Below are 14,534 nucleotides of genomic sequence, written 5' to 3'. Positions count from 1 at the left end.
TTCATTAAATTACATCTTTTCCAAAGGTATAAAATTTTGAATTTCCATATGGCATCTATCCAACCGTATAAAGTTATCTGACTTCCATGTAACTGCCATACATTTCCGTGCCACCGCTATTGCGGCACTCAAAAATTTTCATTGATATTTATCTAACTTCATAAATCACAAAGCAAAAATATTCTGGGATCTTTTGGTATCTGCATCTTTATAATTTGTCCCAATAATATATTCAAGTCTTCCCAAAATTTTCCCACTTTTTCACAAGACCAAGCTGCATGTAAGAAGGTTCCTGTTGCTTTGTTACATCTGAAACATTTGTCAGAACAGCTTATATGGAGTGTAGTATAATTGGTGCAAAAAATTATATTGTACAATTTGATATCTAACATTAATTATATTAATTACTCTCCTGGCACAATCTTGACCAAGCCTCATCGTGAATTTGTATATTTAAATCTTTTTCCTATTTTTCTTTTACTTGTATAGTTTATTTTTCAGCATTGTATTGTATATACATATTAGTAATAAATTTCTCAAATGTATAAATGATTAAATACTCAAATGGGATTTGTTCCAGAAGTCTACAATTAGAGCCCAATTTTTAAAAAATATGATTTGAACTGATAGTATGAAAAAACTAGCTACTTGTTAGCAGTGAAATCTGTTCTAAATTTTGCAACTGAGTAACCTTTGCTATTGAACATTAATAATTGCCATCATTATTTGTATAAAATCAAAGCTGTTGTACTTTTGATATATGACATCTTTTACATTTTCCCCAAAACTTTTTACTGGAGAAAATTGCTAATAAACCAAAGGAAATTCTTTTCAGTCTGATGACAAAAGGACTCAAAACTATGCAAACAATTCTTCCCCAATGCCAATCTTGGCTGCATTTTGTCGCTGCTGAGATGGTACTGTGGAGGTTGTAAAACAGAACATTTAAAAATCTAAGTCTTACTTCTTGCCTTGCATCTTCTAAAAACTTGGGATGAATTTTTCTCTGCTGATAATTATTTTTCCAAAATATCATTCTGCACTTCAAGATTTCTTCATTTATTCATTTTCAAGATCTCAACTTGAAAGTGAGCATTTATTTTCCATCCCTAACATCCTTTGAAAAGTTGGGGAACTGAATGAATGCACTTATTTTGATGTACTTATTTTGCCTTATTGGGCCTGGAAGTCAAGGATTTAAACCAGTGACAAATTTTGGTATATTTCTAAATAAACAGTATGTAAATTGGAGAACATCCAAGGTCTGAAGTTCCGATCACCTGCGGCCCAAGTCCTTGATGGTAAATATTTGGCATCTTGAAAACCAAAAAACTGTGCGTTTTGATGGGGGAGGAATAATTTTGGAGTGCCAATCAAGAAAGTTACTTTGTCCTTAATAGTGTCATGCTTCTGGGAGAGCTAGTTATTGGAGGTACATTCATCCAGGTAAGTGAAACCAAATAGAGGTCAACTACATTTATGATAAATTTACTAAAAGATATAGTAAATAGGTTTACTTACTATCTAGACAAAAATATTCTGTGGGATAAATATGCAAGTTGACAGTGTTGTTTTACAGTCAGTCATGCACCATAGATCAGGCCCTTCAGCCCAATTAGCCCATGCCTACCAACATGGTATTCTGGGCCAACCCCATTTGCCTACAATTGGTCCTTACCCCTTCACCCCTCATTCACAATGTTGTTATTGTGCTTGCTTCTATCGCTTCCTCTGATAGCTCATTCCAGATATGGACAATGCAAAAATAAAAATAATTTCCTCTCAGGTCCCTCTGAAATCTTGACCATCACCTCTTAAATCTATGACCTCTAGTTTAGAATAGTTTACTCTGGTGGGAGGGGTGGTGGGGAAAAGGACTGAACATTCACTTGATCCATGCACCTCATCACTTTGTAAACCTCTGTAAGGTCACCCCCTCACCTTCAGCCTCCCTCACTTTAGGGAATAAAGACTTAATCTCTTCCAAAAACTCAATTCTTCTAATTTCTAGTAAAGGTGACCAGAACTGCACATAGTACACAAAGTGTGGTCTCACTAACACCTTGTATTATTAAATCTCGAGTTCCTGCCTTTTGAAATCTATATTCTGCCCAATGAAGGGCAGCATGCCAAACACCTTCTTCACTACCTTATCTATCCAAGTTGTCACTTTTAAAGGAATATTGCACTTGATCCCTCTGTTCTATAAAACTTACCATGCAAGTCTTGCTTTGATTTGATTTACCAAAGTGCAACTGAGTTAAATTTCATTTGCCATTCCTTGACCCACTTAACTATCTAATCTAGCTCCTATTACAAACTTGGATCCTTCTTTACTATCCACTACTGAAGGAGGTCTCCAATATCAAGGTCTTTTCTTGAGCCAAAATGCTAGCAGTTTCAACCTTGGACATCTTGTCCAGCGGTACCCGAAAATGAGGCCAGTGACTACAGTACAAGGATGTTCTGCACAGGAGCCGAAAGAAAGCTCACAATGCCCCATTAACATGGAAGGATCTAGCTCAACGTCACTCGCAGTGGAGGGATGCCATCAGATAAGGTGTTGACTCTTCTGAGAACAGGATCAAAGAGATAATAGAGGTAAGGCACCGGAAGCACCACAACAGAGCTTCTGCCACTGCTGCCCTTCCAGGCCTCACCTGCCAAGTATGTGGCAAGCCTGTCAAGGATCGGCATGTACAGCCACTATAGTATGCACATATCAAACCTGACAAACTGATCAAGAGGAACAATCATCTCGCTATGGGATGGATAGCTAGAAGAAGGAAGGCATCACGAACTTTGAGGTCATCTGTAAATTTGGTAATCCAGTTAACTATATTGCCATCCAATCATTAATATAAAAGACAAATAACAGTTGACCTTTTACTAACCCTTCAGCACACCACTGCATATAGGCTTTCAATCAGAAAAACATCCTTCCACTCAGCCAGTTTTGAATTCAACAGGCCAGCTAACATTGGATCCCATATGATTTAAACCTCCAGACGAATCTGTCTTGTGGGGCCTTGTCAAAGGCCTTACTAAAGTCCATATATACATCCACAGCCTTGCCCTCATTAACCCTCAAGCATCTCTTTCTAAAAAAACCCATCAGATTCAAGACACAATCTCCATGGTGACTACATCTAATTAGTCCCTGTCTGTCCAAATGCCAGTATATTCTGCCTTTCAGAATCCACTCCAGCACTTACACAAACATTAATGGGAAGCATACAGACATGTAATTGTCTGGCTTGTCCTTACTGCCCTTTTAAATATGGCACATTAGCCACACTCCAGTCTGAGCACTTTATATGGGGTGACTGGCTCTAAGCAGCCAGAAACGAGCATACAGCAGGTAAATGCACTTAAATGAAGAGTTATCATTTTCTTGGTTTAATTCAACAGATTAATCATCAGATATTAAATTGAATATCCATTTTAAATTCTTATAAATATGCACCTATTTTATTATAAATACACAAAAATGCAAGAGAAACTCAGCAAGTTCTGAAGGAGAATGATATACAGCCAATGTTTCTGGTCTGAGCCCCTTGTCAAGACCACAAAACATAGGAACAGAAATGGGCTACTTCACCACCATCTCAACATGTAAGTTTACTAACAGGCAATTTGCAGCTGAGCATTTTCAATCTTCTCTCCAATGAAAAAAGTTTGCTGTTTTATTTTTTTTTCTACTAAAGTAAATGACCGGATGGACACTTTCTGACATTATATTTCATTTGCCACTTCTCTGCCTATTCTCCTAATTTGTACAAGTCCTTCTGTACCCTCTGTGTTTCCTCTACACTACCTGCTCCTCCACTTAACTACACATCATCTGCAAACTTGGCCACGAAGTCATTCATTCCATAATCCAAATCTTTAATGTACAACATAAAAAGCAGCTCCAACACTGTCCCCTGTGGAACATCACTAGCAACTGGCTGCAAATCAGAATACGATAGCTATATTCCAACTCTTTGCTTTCTGCCAATCAGCCAATGCTTTAACTACATTAGTATGTTTCCTGTTATACCATGGACTGTTATCTAATTAAGTGGCCTCATGTGGCATCTTTTTAAATGCGTTATGAAAATCCAAATACACAACAATCATCTTCCTCATCACCTCAGAGAATTCCAATCGATTTGTCAGACAAAAATTTTCCCTCAAGTAAACAATGGTGGCTTTGGCCTATCCTGTCATGTGTCTTTATACTTTATAATTGACTCCAACATCTTCCCGATCACCGATGTCAGGCTAACTGGCCTATAATTTCCTTTGTTATCTCACTCCCTTCTTGAAATAGTGGGGCGACATATGCGATTTTCCAGTCCTCCAATACTTAACCAGAATTTCTGAAAAATCATTACCAATGCCTCCACAATCTCTACCATTACTTCTTTTAGACCCAGGGGGTACAGGAGACTTATCCAACCTGAGACTAGTCAGTTTTCTGAGCACCTTCTCACTTGAAATAGTAACTACACTCACTTCCCTTCCCTGATACCCTTCAGCATCTGGCACACTGCCAGTATCTTCCACAGTGAAGACTTGATGCAAAATATTTAATTCCACTGCCATTTCTTCGTCTCCCATTATTATTTCTCCAGCGTTTTTTTTCTAGTGGTCCAATATCTAATTTCACCTTTTATTCTTTATATACTTAAATAAGCTTTTTGTATCTTCTTTGATATCATTTTTTAGCCTACTTTAATACTTCACCTTTTCTCTCCTTATGAGTTTTAGCTACTTTCTGTAAGTTTTTAAAAACTTCCCAATCCTCCAACTTTCCTCTAATTTTCGCTTCCTTGTATGTCCTCTTTTGCTTTCACGTTGGCAGTGCCTTCCTTGTCAGCCAGTGGTGACATTTTTCCACTTGTATATTTCATCTTTTGTTTTGTATTTACCCTGCACCTTCCCATTTGTTGCAGAAACTCCATTCATTGCTGCTAAGCCAGGTTCTCTATGGGTACTTACTTTCAATCCACTTTGACCAGTTCCTCTCTCATGCCACTGCAATTCCCTTTACTCCACTGAAATACCAACCCATCAGACTTGTTTCTCCTTGTTAAATCTCAAATTGAACTCAATACTATTGTTTTCATTGCCCCCTAATGGTTCCTTTACCTTAAGCTCTCTAATCACCTCTGCTGCATTACACAACACCCAATCCAGTTCAGGTGATCCCCTTCTAGGCGCAACAAGCTGCACTAAAAAGTAATCTTGTAGGCTTTCTACAAATTCTCTCTTGGAATCCAGTCCATATCGGATTTTCCCAATCTATTTGGATGTCAAGGAACAGGCAAAAAAAAAAAAGAGGCAGCCACCTGAATAAAAGGTAGGAGGAGGGAAGAATGTGTTGGGTGGTGGTGCAGAAAGGAGCACAGACCAACAGCCAAGAACCACAGGTGGACAAGGAGGGCATGAGTGAACAGCTGAGAATTGATTGGGGGAGAGCAGCAGCTCTGAATGCACAGCTCGAAGAAAGCAGACAGAGGGATGGGGAAAGAGAGATGAGGTGAGCTGGAGGAAAGACGGATGGAGAACGAGAGAGATGAGGGGGGTGGTTGAAGGGTGCCCAGACAGAATGGAAGGTGTTCATCCAATATGCAGGTAGTCTCAGTTGGATGGTGCACAAGATCATGGACAGACATGTTGGTATGGGAATGGGGCAGGTAACTGAAATGGATTGCCACTGGGAGATCCCATTAGAGGAAAGAGCGAAAGGTGTTCAACTAAGTAATCTCCCAGACTGTGTCCAGTCTCTCTGATGTATAGGACATTACAACAGGAGGACTGAATGCTGTAGAACATTACAGCACAGAATAAGCCCTATAAACATATATACACATACTGTTACGAGCCCCAAGGATCCCAAAACCCAGCAGCAATAAACATTCATCAAGACAAGTAGTTTTTAAAACAAGTTATTTTTAATAAACTTTAAACATTAAAATAGAATCAAATTTTAACTTATCTCTATACTTAACTAACCCCCTTCTAATTCTAAGAGCATGTGTAGGTAATGTGTGTGTAAATTTAAGAAAAGTTCTTTGGTTCACAGTTCAACTTCACTTCTTCTTCCAAGTTCTCTGGATGCAGGCAATTCTTATACTGTGCACAGAATTTAACATGTATAAAGTTCACCAGGTTTTGGTGCTCAAAAGGTAAATGTTTTCCACTCAGGAAGGTTCTTGTAGGGTTTGCAGAGAGAGATTTGTTGTTCCAGGATTTCTGCAACTGAGGTACCACCATTAGTCACCTCAAGGTCTCGTTTCTTTCAGGCCACCACAGAGTTCCGTTCTGTTCCTCTTATTCCAAGAGAATACATCAGACAGATGGCACTTCCAGCCATCCACTGCTTTGGAACTTTGTTTCCAACCAGCTCTTCCTGGCTTACACTGTTCAGCTGCTTTTCAGTGTCACACACACATACAAGCTGAGAGGGCTTCTCTTTTCTCTCTCTCTCTCTCCAACTGAGACTGCCAGAAAGCCCATGTGACTTTCACTTGCAAAACCCCCACCTTCTTCAGAAAACAACAGGAGCTCTTCTTGGTCAAGCTGTTGGCTTAGATAAACAAAACCCAGGATTGACCTTTCTGTGAGCACTTTAAAGAAAGGTACTTGTAGCCAGTTTGTCTCCTCCAAAATAATGGATTTTCATTTTATGACATCAGTTCAATTAGCACCTACTTGTGAAATGTGCATCATATTCTCCAGATATCCTGCAATGTTACTGAATATGAATTTTCAGTCTTTCAAATAAAAAGTTTTAAAATGTGTGTATGTAACCCACTAATCTTACCAAAATCCTCCCAACATTATAACTCTGTGTGTGCGCGCACGCGCAATTGTATGCACATGCATGTACACATATAATTTTTTTTATTTGCCCCTTAAACAGACCTTCCAAGTTAAGCAACATTTCATGTGATTCTACAAGAGTTATCACTGCATCTGGTGCTCCCGTTGCAGCCTCCTCTGCATCAAAGAGACTGGATGCAGACTGGGAAATCACTTGGTTGAGCACCTTTGCTCTGTCCTCTAATAGAATGCATATCCCAGTGGCAACCCATTTCAATGCCAACATGTCTGTCCATTGTCTTATGCATTGCCCAACTGAGGCCACCTGCAAATTGAAGGAACAGCACCTCAGTCTTGGTCTAGACATTAACGTCAACCTCTGGTTTCTGTTTGCTTCCCCCCCTCCCCACTCATTAGCCCATCCTATGTCTTCTTTCCTCCAGCTCCCCTTCTCTTATCTCTGTCTCCCTTTCTCCAGCTCTACATTCAGAGATAACCCCCACTTCCTCTGTTCAATTCTCACTTTTCCTCTCCTGCTCTCCTATCTATGTGTCCACTTATGACCACTTGATTATTGGCCTTATCTCCCCTGCACCCCTTTACATTTTTATTCAGGCACCTGACTTTTTTTGCTCATGCTTTGACGAAAGGCTCATTGCCAAAACGATATGCATATATTTTTGCCTTTTCTGGATGCTGCAGGACCTCCTCTGAGTTTCTCCAACATGTTTGTTTATTTACTACAATCATAGCATCTGCAGCCTTTCTTATTTTACACCTATTTTGTTGTGTTTCTCAAATGGCATACATTGTACATCAGCATAAACAAATGACTCATTCTGCAAAATACGTAGTTGTTGCATAACAGTCAAGGAAATTGTTGACGGTACCAGTCAATGTCAAATTGACTTAATACATTAGGAGGAACTACACAGAACACGGAAGATAATGTTTAGAGTAAGCAAATTATTCAAGGTGCAGTTGTTTAATGACCAGGAAAGGTTAACCAATACTCTAGAACTGTCAAAGCTCCACATTTATGCACTAAACTCTGGAAAGAAATCACCTGCGAGTTACAAATAGCTACCCATAATTAAAGTGGTGCAGATAAATGAAATAGCAATTTTAAAATTTCAGTGAGTATTCATTTGTCACCAACTGTTCTTGCATCAGTGGAAATTAAAAGGACCACTTGACCATGCTCTCTACCCAGAGGCATATCGTAATTGAAACTCTATATACTTTAAGTCAAAATGATGAAAGTTAGTGTTTGTGGTCTTCCAACTCTACCAACATTAGCATTTCATCTGAATTCCAAACATGTATAAATTGTATCTCTTCATTGTCCTGTATAACTAATAATTCCACAAATATCAACATTGTTCACAAAAAAATATAACATTTAAAAAACTGGAAAATTATGATCCATTTTATCAACCTTTGAATCTTAATATTCAAGATGCACTTAATATTCTGTTTTCTTCACTTATTCCTCTAATGTCATCTCTCTTCAAGTTATAAAAAGAGGTTGTGTTGAAAATTAAACATTTGCAACTTTTACCAGTTAGTCTTAATTGAACAAGTCTTTCTAATGAACAAAATGTCATATTATTGCAAGGGTATCTAACAAGTAAACTGAACAGCTGTACAGAACCTCATTTGTATTCAATTCCATTATACCAACATTTTGTTCACACTTAAATACTTCACTACCACTCTTTTACTCAAATATACTACAGAAGTTGGGGCAGGAAGGATACATGTCCAATTACAACACATATTAAGTAATATATTGTTGAATAGATCCTGAACATTCATAGCTGGCTTCATTATGTCTTTCATAGGTACATTCTGGGCTTGTTCCTTCACAGATTGTCAAGTGTTTGTCCAACTTGAGCTTTGATCAATGGCATCCTCTGGTGTGGGCAACAATCTCATTCGCACAGTGATAGCCCACTGATTACAGCAGAAGCCCTAGTGGACTCCAAAGAGAGGCATTGAAGAGGGTGGTGAAAGAGAGCACAGCCATACCCAAGAAGGGTGGAGAAAGAGAAGTGAAAATAATAGGGTATGTTGAAAACACACGGATTTTGAATAAGAAATCAGAAAAGTAAGAAGTGAAGCTGTTGCAATGTTTTTGAAAAAAAATTTAGATTAATAAAAGGAAAAAAACTGCTAAGTCTGTGTATTTGTGTCTCTATAAGGCAAACAAAAGAAAAACGTGTATATTTTTGAGTCCATGACAATAGACTCAAACTTAATTTTGATCAAATGTATTAGGACTCACCACAAAGCAATCTTGTTGAGTTCTACACTACATTCAAAACATGGATTCAAAAGGAAAAAATGAATAGTGAATACAGCAGACGTTGCAAACTGTAATATATAAATATTAGTAAAAACTGTTATACAACTTACCATGTCAATTCCACTGATGTCGTCTTTATACAATTCTTTGGTATCACTTTGCTGCAAGTGTCCTCTGCTCAAGATCAATCTGAAAGTTCATATTAATAAAGGATTATGTAATTCCCTTTCCAATATCATGTGGATAAAGTAAATTCAGAAGTACATTACAATATTCAAAATTAACCTTAGAATCATTTCAATACAACTCAAACAAATTTAAAATGATAATTTATTTAAATATGCAAATGTACAGTTTATATCCCAGATATTTTATGTAACTATGCTTTTGTTGCTGGGAAATGTCTATTGGATTTCCATAGTTAACGGCATTGTCAAAACAAAATTCCATCTTAAAAATTCATGAAGTAATTACCAATTCATAATAAAATTTGTCCATGCACTTGCCTTAGTTTATTATTTCTACCATCTTTTGATCAAGAGTGAGCAACGTGGATCCATAAAACTATATCAGCCACCTATTAAGCCATTCCTAAATTAGTGTTAGACAGAAAATACTATTAGTATGCCAGTTTATTAATTTGATTTGCAAAATAAAAATTTCCTGTAATATAATGGAATAAAATGTCAATTATTTAAAAGATAGGGATCCTCAATCTCATGTTTATTAGAAATGGAAGAAAAATGCTGATTGTTGATAACATACACAAAATAAGTATATTCGACCTGGGGAAAAAGCATGGAGAATACAAATAGGAAAGATTAGCATACTTGCTATGTTCCAAGGATTAAATGAAAATGAGAAAAATACAAGAAATGGAAAAGCTGGAGTGACCCAGTGGCTCAGGCAGCATCAATGGTGAAAAATAGTCAATGTTTTGGGCGGGACCCTTTATTAAGTCTGATACATCCGGACACAAAATACTGTATTTCTCTCCACAGGTGCTGCGTAACCCATCGAAATCCTTCCAGTTGCTCACTGTTTCCTCAAGAAAAAAAAGTTTATTTTAATTACTGCACATTTTCCTTTTTTTCCTCTGAACTTAGAAAAGTATAGCATAGGAAAAGGCCCTGCAGCCAACATGCTTGTGCACAACATGTCCAAATCAAACAAAAACTCTGATGCTTGTACCTTTTAGATATCCCTCCGTATTCACGTGTCTATCTATAAGGTCCTTAAATGCCACTATTGTATCTGCTTCCACCTCTACACCAGGCAACCCATTTCAGGCACCTTCCAATCTCTGAAAAATACTTTCCAGACATCACCCTTAAACTTTCTCCTTCTCACCTTAAATCCATTTCCTCTTGTGTACGATGTTTTCACCCTCAGGAAAATATTCTGATTGTCTCTATCAATGGTATTAATAATTTTGTGCACCTCAATTAGGGCTACACTTTAGAGAAAACATAAGGAGAGTTCGGGCAAGCTTTAGTTAAGTCGAGAAAACTGTCTTCTACACCCTTTCCAAAGCCTTAATCTTTGGCTTGGCTTCGCGGACGAAGATTTATGGAGGGGGTAAAAAGTCCACGTCAGCTGCAGGCTCGTTTGTGGCTGACCAGTCCGATGCGGGACAGGCAGACACGATTGCAGCGGTTGCAAGGGAAAATTGGTTGGTTGGGGTTGGGTGTTGGGTTTTTCCTCCTTTGCCTTTTGTCAGTGAGGTGGGCTCTGCGGTCTTCTTCAAAGGAGGCTGCTGCCCGCCAAACTGTGAGGCGCCAAGATGCACGGTTTGAGGCGTTATCAGCTCACTGGCGGTGGTCAATGTGGCAGGCACCAAGAGATTTCTTTAGGCAGTCCTTGTACCTTTTCTTTGGTGCACCTCTGTCACGGTGGCCAGTGGAGAGCTCGCCATATAATACGATCTTGGGAAGGCGATGGTCTTCCATTCTGGAGACGTGACCCATCCAGCGCAGCTGGATCTTCAGCAGCGTGGACTCGATGCTGTCGACCTCTGCCATCTCGAGTACCTCGACGTTAGGGGTGTGAGCGCTCCAATGGATGTTGAGGATGGAGCGGAGACAACGCTGGTGGAAGCGTTCTAGGAGCCGTAGGTGGTGCCGGTAGAGGACCCATGATTCAGAGCCGAACAGGAGTGTGGGTATGACAACGGCTCTGTATACGCTTATCTTTGTGAGGTTTTTCAGTTGGTTGTTTTTCCAGACTCTTTTGTGTAGTCTTCCAAAGGCGCTATTTGCCTTGGCGAGTCTGTTGTCTATCTCATTGTCGATCCTTGCATCTGATGAAATGGTGCAGCCGAGATAGGTAAACTGGTTGACCGTTTTGAGTTTTGTGTGCCCGATGGAGATGTGGGGGGGCTGGTAGTCATGGTGGGGAGCTGGCTGATGGAGGACCTCAGTTTTCTTCAGGCTGACTTCCAGGCCAAACATTTTGGCAGTTTCCGCAAAGCAGGACGTCAAGCGCTGAAGAGCTGGCTCTGAATGGGCAACTAAAGCGGCATCATCTGCAAAGAGTAGTTCACGGACAAGTTTCTCTTGTGTCTTGGTGTGAGCTTGCAGGCGCCTCAGATTGAAGAGACTGCCATCCGTGCGGTACCGGATGTAAACAGCGTCTTCATTGTTGGGGTCTTTCATGGCTTGGTTCAGCATCATGCTGAAGAAGATCCACCCTGCAATAGAGCAACTCAAATTGCACACAGTTGGCATCAATTAAAAAAATACATGCGTGCGGATGCACGTGGATACACAGCAAACTTCACTTCTTTCTATAACTGGAGAAAGATCCCAAGCTCAAGGGACTGGTTTAACTCAAAAGATTTAAAAAAAAAAATCACCCACCTCTTTCTTGCTCTCAAAATGTCTTAATACATTTACACTTTCTACTTTATGCTCCCTTTCACTGTTCATGTCCTTCTCCTTGTTAAGTACAAATGCAAAGTGCTCATTAGTATATTTCCGATTTCCTCCAACTCAAAGCACAAGTTCCCTCCTTGACCTTGGGTGGTCCTATCCTCTCTGTAGTCATCCTCTACAAAGTTCATTAATCCTACTCACCAAGGAAATATCATGGCCTCTTTTGGACTTCCTAATATCCTGTTTGAGCTTTTTCCTGCTATCTTTATCTTCCCCAGTCCCCCATTTAGTATTAGCCTGCTAAATCCTGCATTTTGACCAAGATCATGTCCTCTCTTGTCATCCACGGTTCTCTTACTTTGCCATCCTCATAGTTCCTTCATTCTGGAACATGTTGCTCCTGGTCTCCAATTAGTTGGTTCTTAAACAGCTCCCATGTCAGTTATAGTCTTGCCAATAACATCTACACCCCATACCTCCTGTCTAATCTGGTCATAATTTGGCTTCTGCCAATTTCCTTCTTTTCTACAAGGCCCAAGCTTATCATTGCCAATAAGTATGTTGAAATTCAAGGAAGAGAGATCACTATTTCCAACAATTCCCAAAATGAAACTCTGATCAGCTGGCCAATACCATTTCCTAATGCAAGGTCTGGCATGCTCCTCTTCCTGGTTGGGCTATCTACATGGTGCTTCAAGAAACTCTCCTGGATGCATTTAACAAATTCACCCACATCCAAGCCTCTGGGATGGAGGAGGTCCCAGTCAAATTGGGGAAATTAAAGCCTCCCACTATGACAACCATGCTGCTTTTGCAACTTTTTATAATCTGTCCACATATCTATTCCTTCACCTCCTGGTGATTTTCAGAAGGCCTCTCAGAGTAGTTGCACCCTTCTTATTTCTGACCTCTACTTTTATACTGCCTCAATGGTTAAGCCCACCATTATGTTCTTACAGAGTACAGCTGTGACACTCCCTGATTAGCAATGCTACGCCTCCGCCTCCATCATCTTTTCCATCCATCTTAAACAACAAAAACCAGGAACATTGAACTGCTAATCCTGCTCCTCTTGAAGCATGTCTCTAAAACAGCCAATTCCAAGAACTGATCCAGATTCCAAGTTCATCCACCTTATCAACACCACTTGTTACATTAATAAACACACTTCCTCCCACCAATCTCACTGCAACCATTCACCTGCCCTTCCTTTTAGGCTTGCTGGTCTTAGTAGCTGCCATCCCCTTGACTCCTCCTCTGATCCATTCATCCCTTGTTATTTCTCACCTCCCCAGTTTGCCCGAGTCTTAATTCCTTTCATTTTCGCCTCTTTCTCCTTTGCATTTCTTGCTACCAAACATTTAACAGTTTTATGCATTTTAACAATTGTTATCTTTATATTTTTGAAATGTTTAGATTTGCTGGCTGATTCTATACGTTTCAAATGATGGAAGGAAACAAGAGCCCCTGGGGAAAACCCAGGCAGAGACGGGGAGAATGAACAAACTAAAATTTTTTTAATTTTAAAAAAGGATAGACAATCAACATAAATTGACAGAACAAAAAAAAATCAAAGAAACATCACAGATATATGCAAAATACCAAAACCAAACTACATGTTGATATAAAAAAATCAACACGTTTTCACAATGATCAAATCCTGCACTATTGTTCATGTATACAAAATGACACTGTGTCCATCCTTAAAAGTGGGAAAACAGGGAAAAAAAGAAAGACCCCCCCAAAGGAAAAGGGAAAAAAAGAGGTAATTTTCCAATTTGATGCAACATGTTTTCCAAAAGCATTATTACATCCAGATGGAACATTGTGATTCATCCAGAACCTACATCCTCCTTTAAGGGTTAAACGTCTTACCCTAGACATTGCTAGGGATACTGGAGATTGTGGTATTAGAGACTGGAGGGTGGGGGTGGGGAGAAGGAATCATCAAAATAAATCTTTCTTTCTTTTTCAATCTTTTTATTATTATTATTATAATTTATAAACACATACAGTTCAAAGAGATATAAAAAATACATAGTAAGTAATGAATTAATACAGAGATATTAAACAATAATATTACAGAATAAAAATATCATTAAAAAAAATTTTGATCAGTTTAGGGTGTGAACTATCTCTAAAAAGATATAATTAATAATATATGAAAAAAGAGAAAAAAAAACCCAAAAAAGAAAAAACAAATCTGAATTAAAAAAAACTTTAAAAAAAACCTACAGATATAGCTAAACCACGCCGATCACTCCGATCTCATCTTACAGCCCAAAATCTTAAATAAGTGTTTCATATTCTTCAAAAGATTGTAACAATTTCTGAGGTACTAAGTTATCTTCTCCAGAGGAACACTATTATGCAGTCCAGCAGGTCAGACTTGGTTGGGAATCAGATTTCCAAGTCATAGCTAAGCATTTCCTGGCCACTGCTAAAGCAAGTTTAACAAATTTCAATTGATACTTCAACAGCTTCATTTTAGGTCTTGTATCTGCTAATTTCCCCAATAAAAAAACAATTCTGGCACCTGA

At 38.8% G+C, this 14,534-nt stretch overlaps 1 protein-coding gene across 12 annotated transcripts in view; it reads right to left on the bottom strand.

The window, feature by feature from the left end:
* Nucleotides 1-14,534, bottom strand: part of mtmr3 (myotubularin related protein 3) — a 112,276-nt gene that overhangs the window by 71,212 nt on the left and 26,530 nt on the right. For 10 of the 12 annotated variants that reach the window (XM_069912966.1, XM_069912955.1, XM_069912958.1 and 7 more), the window contains exons 3-5: nucleotides 9,628-9,712; nucleotides 9,232-9,310; nucleotides 9,101-9,127 (exon numbers count right to left, since the gene is read on the bottom strand). In XM_069912966.1, the coding sequence (XP_069769067.1) occupies nucleotides 9,101-9,127; nucleotides 9,232-9,234 (30 nt within the window). In that variant the 5' untranslated portion in view covers nucleotides 9,235-9,310; nucleotides 9,628-9,712. The remainder of the gene's footprint in view (nucleotides 1-9,100; nucleotides 9,128-9,231; nucleotides 9,311-9,627; nucleotides 9,713-14,534) is intronic. The other 2 variants (XM_069912963.1, XM_069912959.1) reach the window with 1 other exon arrangement.

The sequence above is a fragment of the Narcine bancroftii genome, unplaced genomic scaffold (genome assembly GCF_036971445.1).
Source record: "Narcine bancroftii isolate sNarBan1 unplaced genomic scaffold, sNarBan1.hap1 Scaffold_281, whole genome shotgun sequence".
Classification (NCBI taxonomy): Eukaryota; Metazoa; Chordata; class Chondrichthyes; order Torpediniformes; family Narcinidae; genus Narcine; species Narcine bancroftii.
This window is presented reverse-complemented; position numbering and strand designations above follow the sequence as displayed.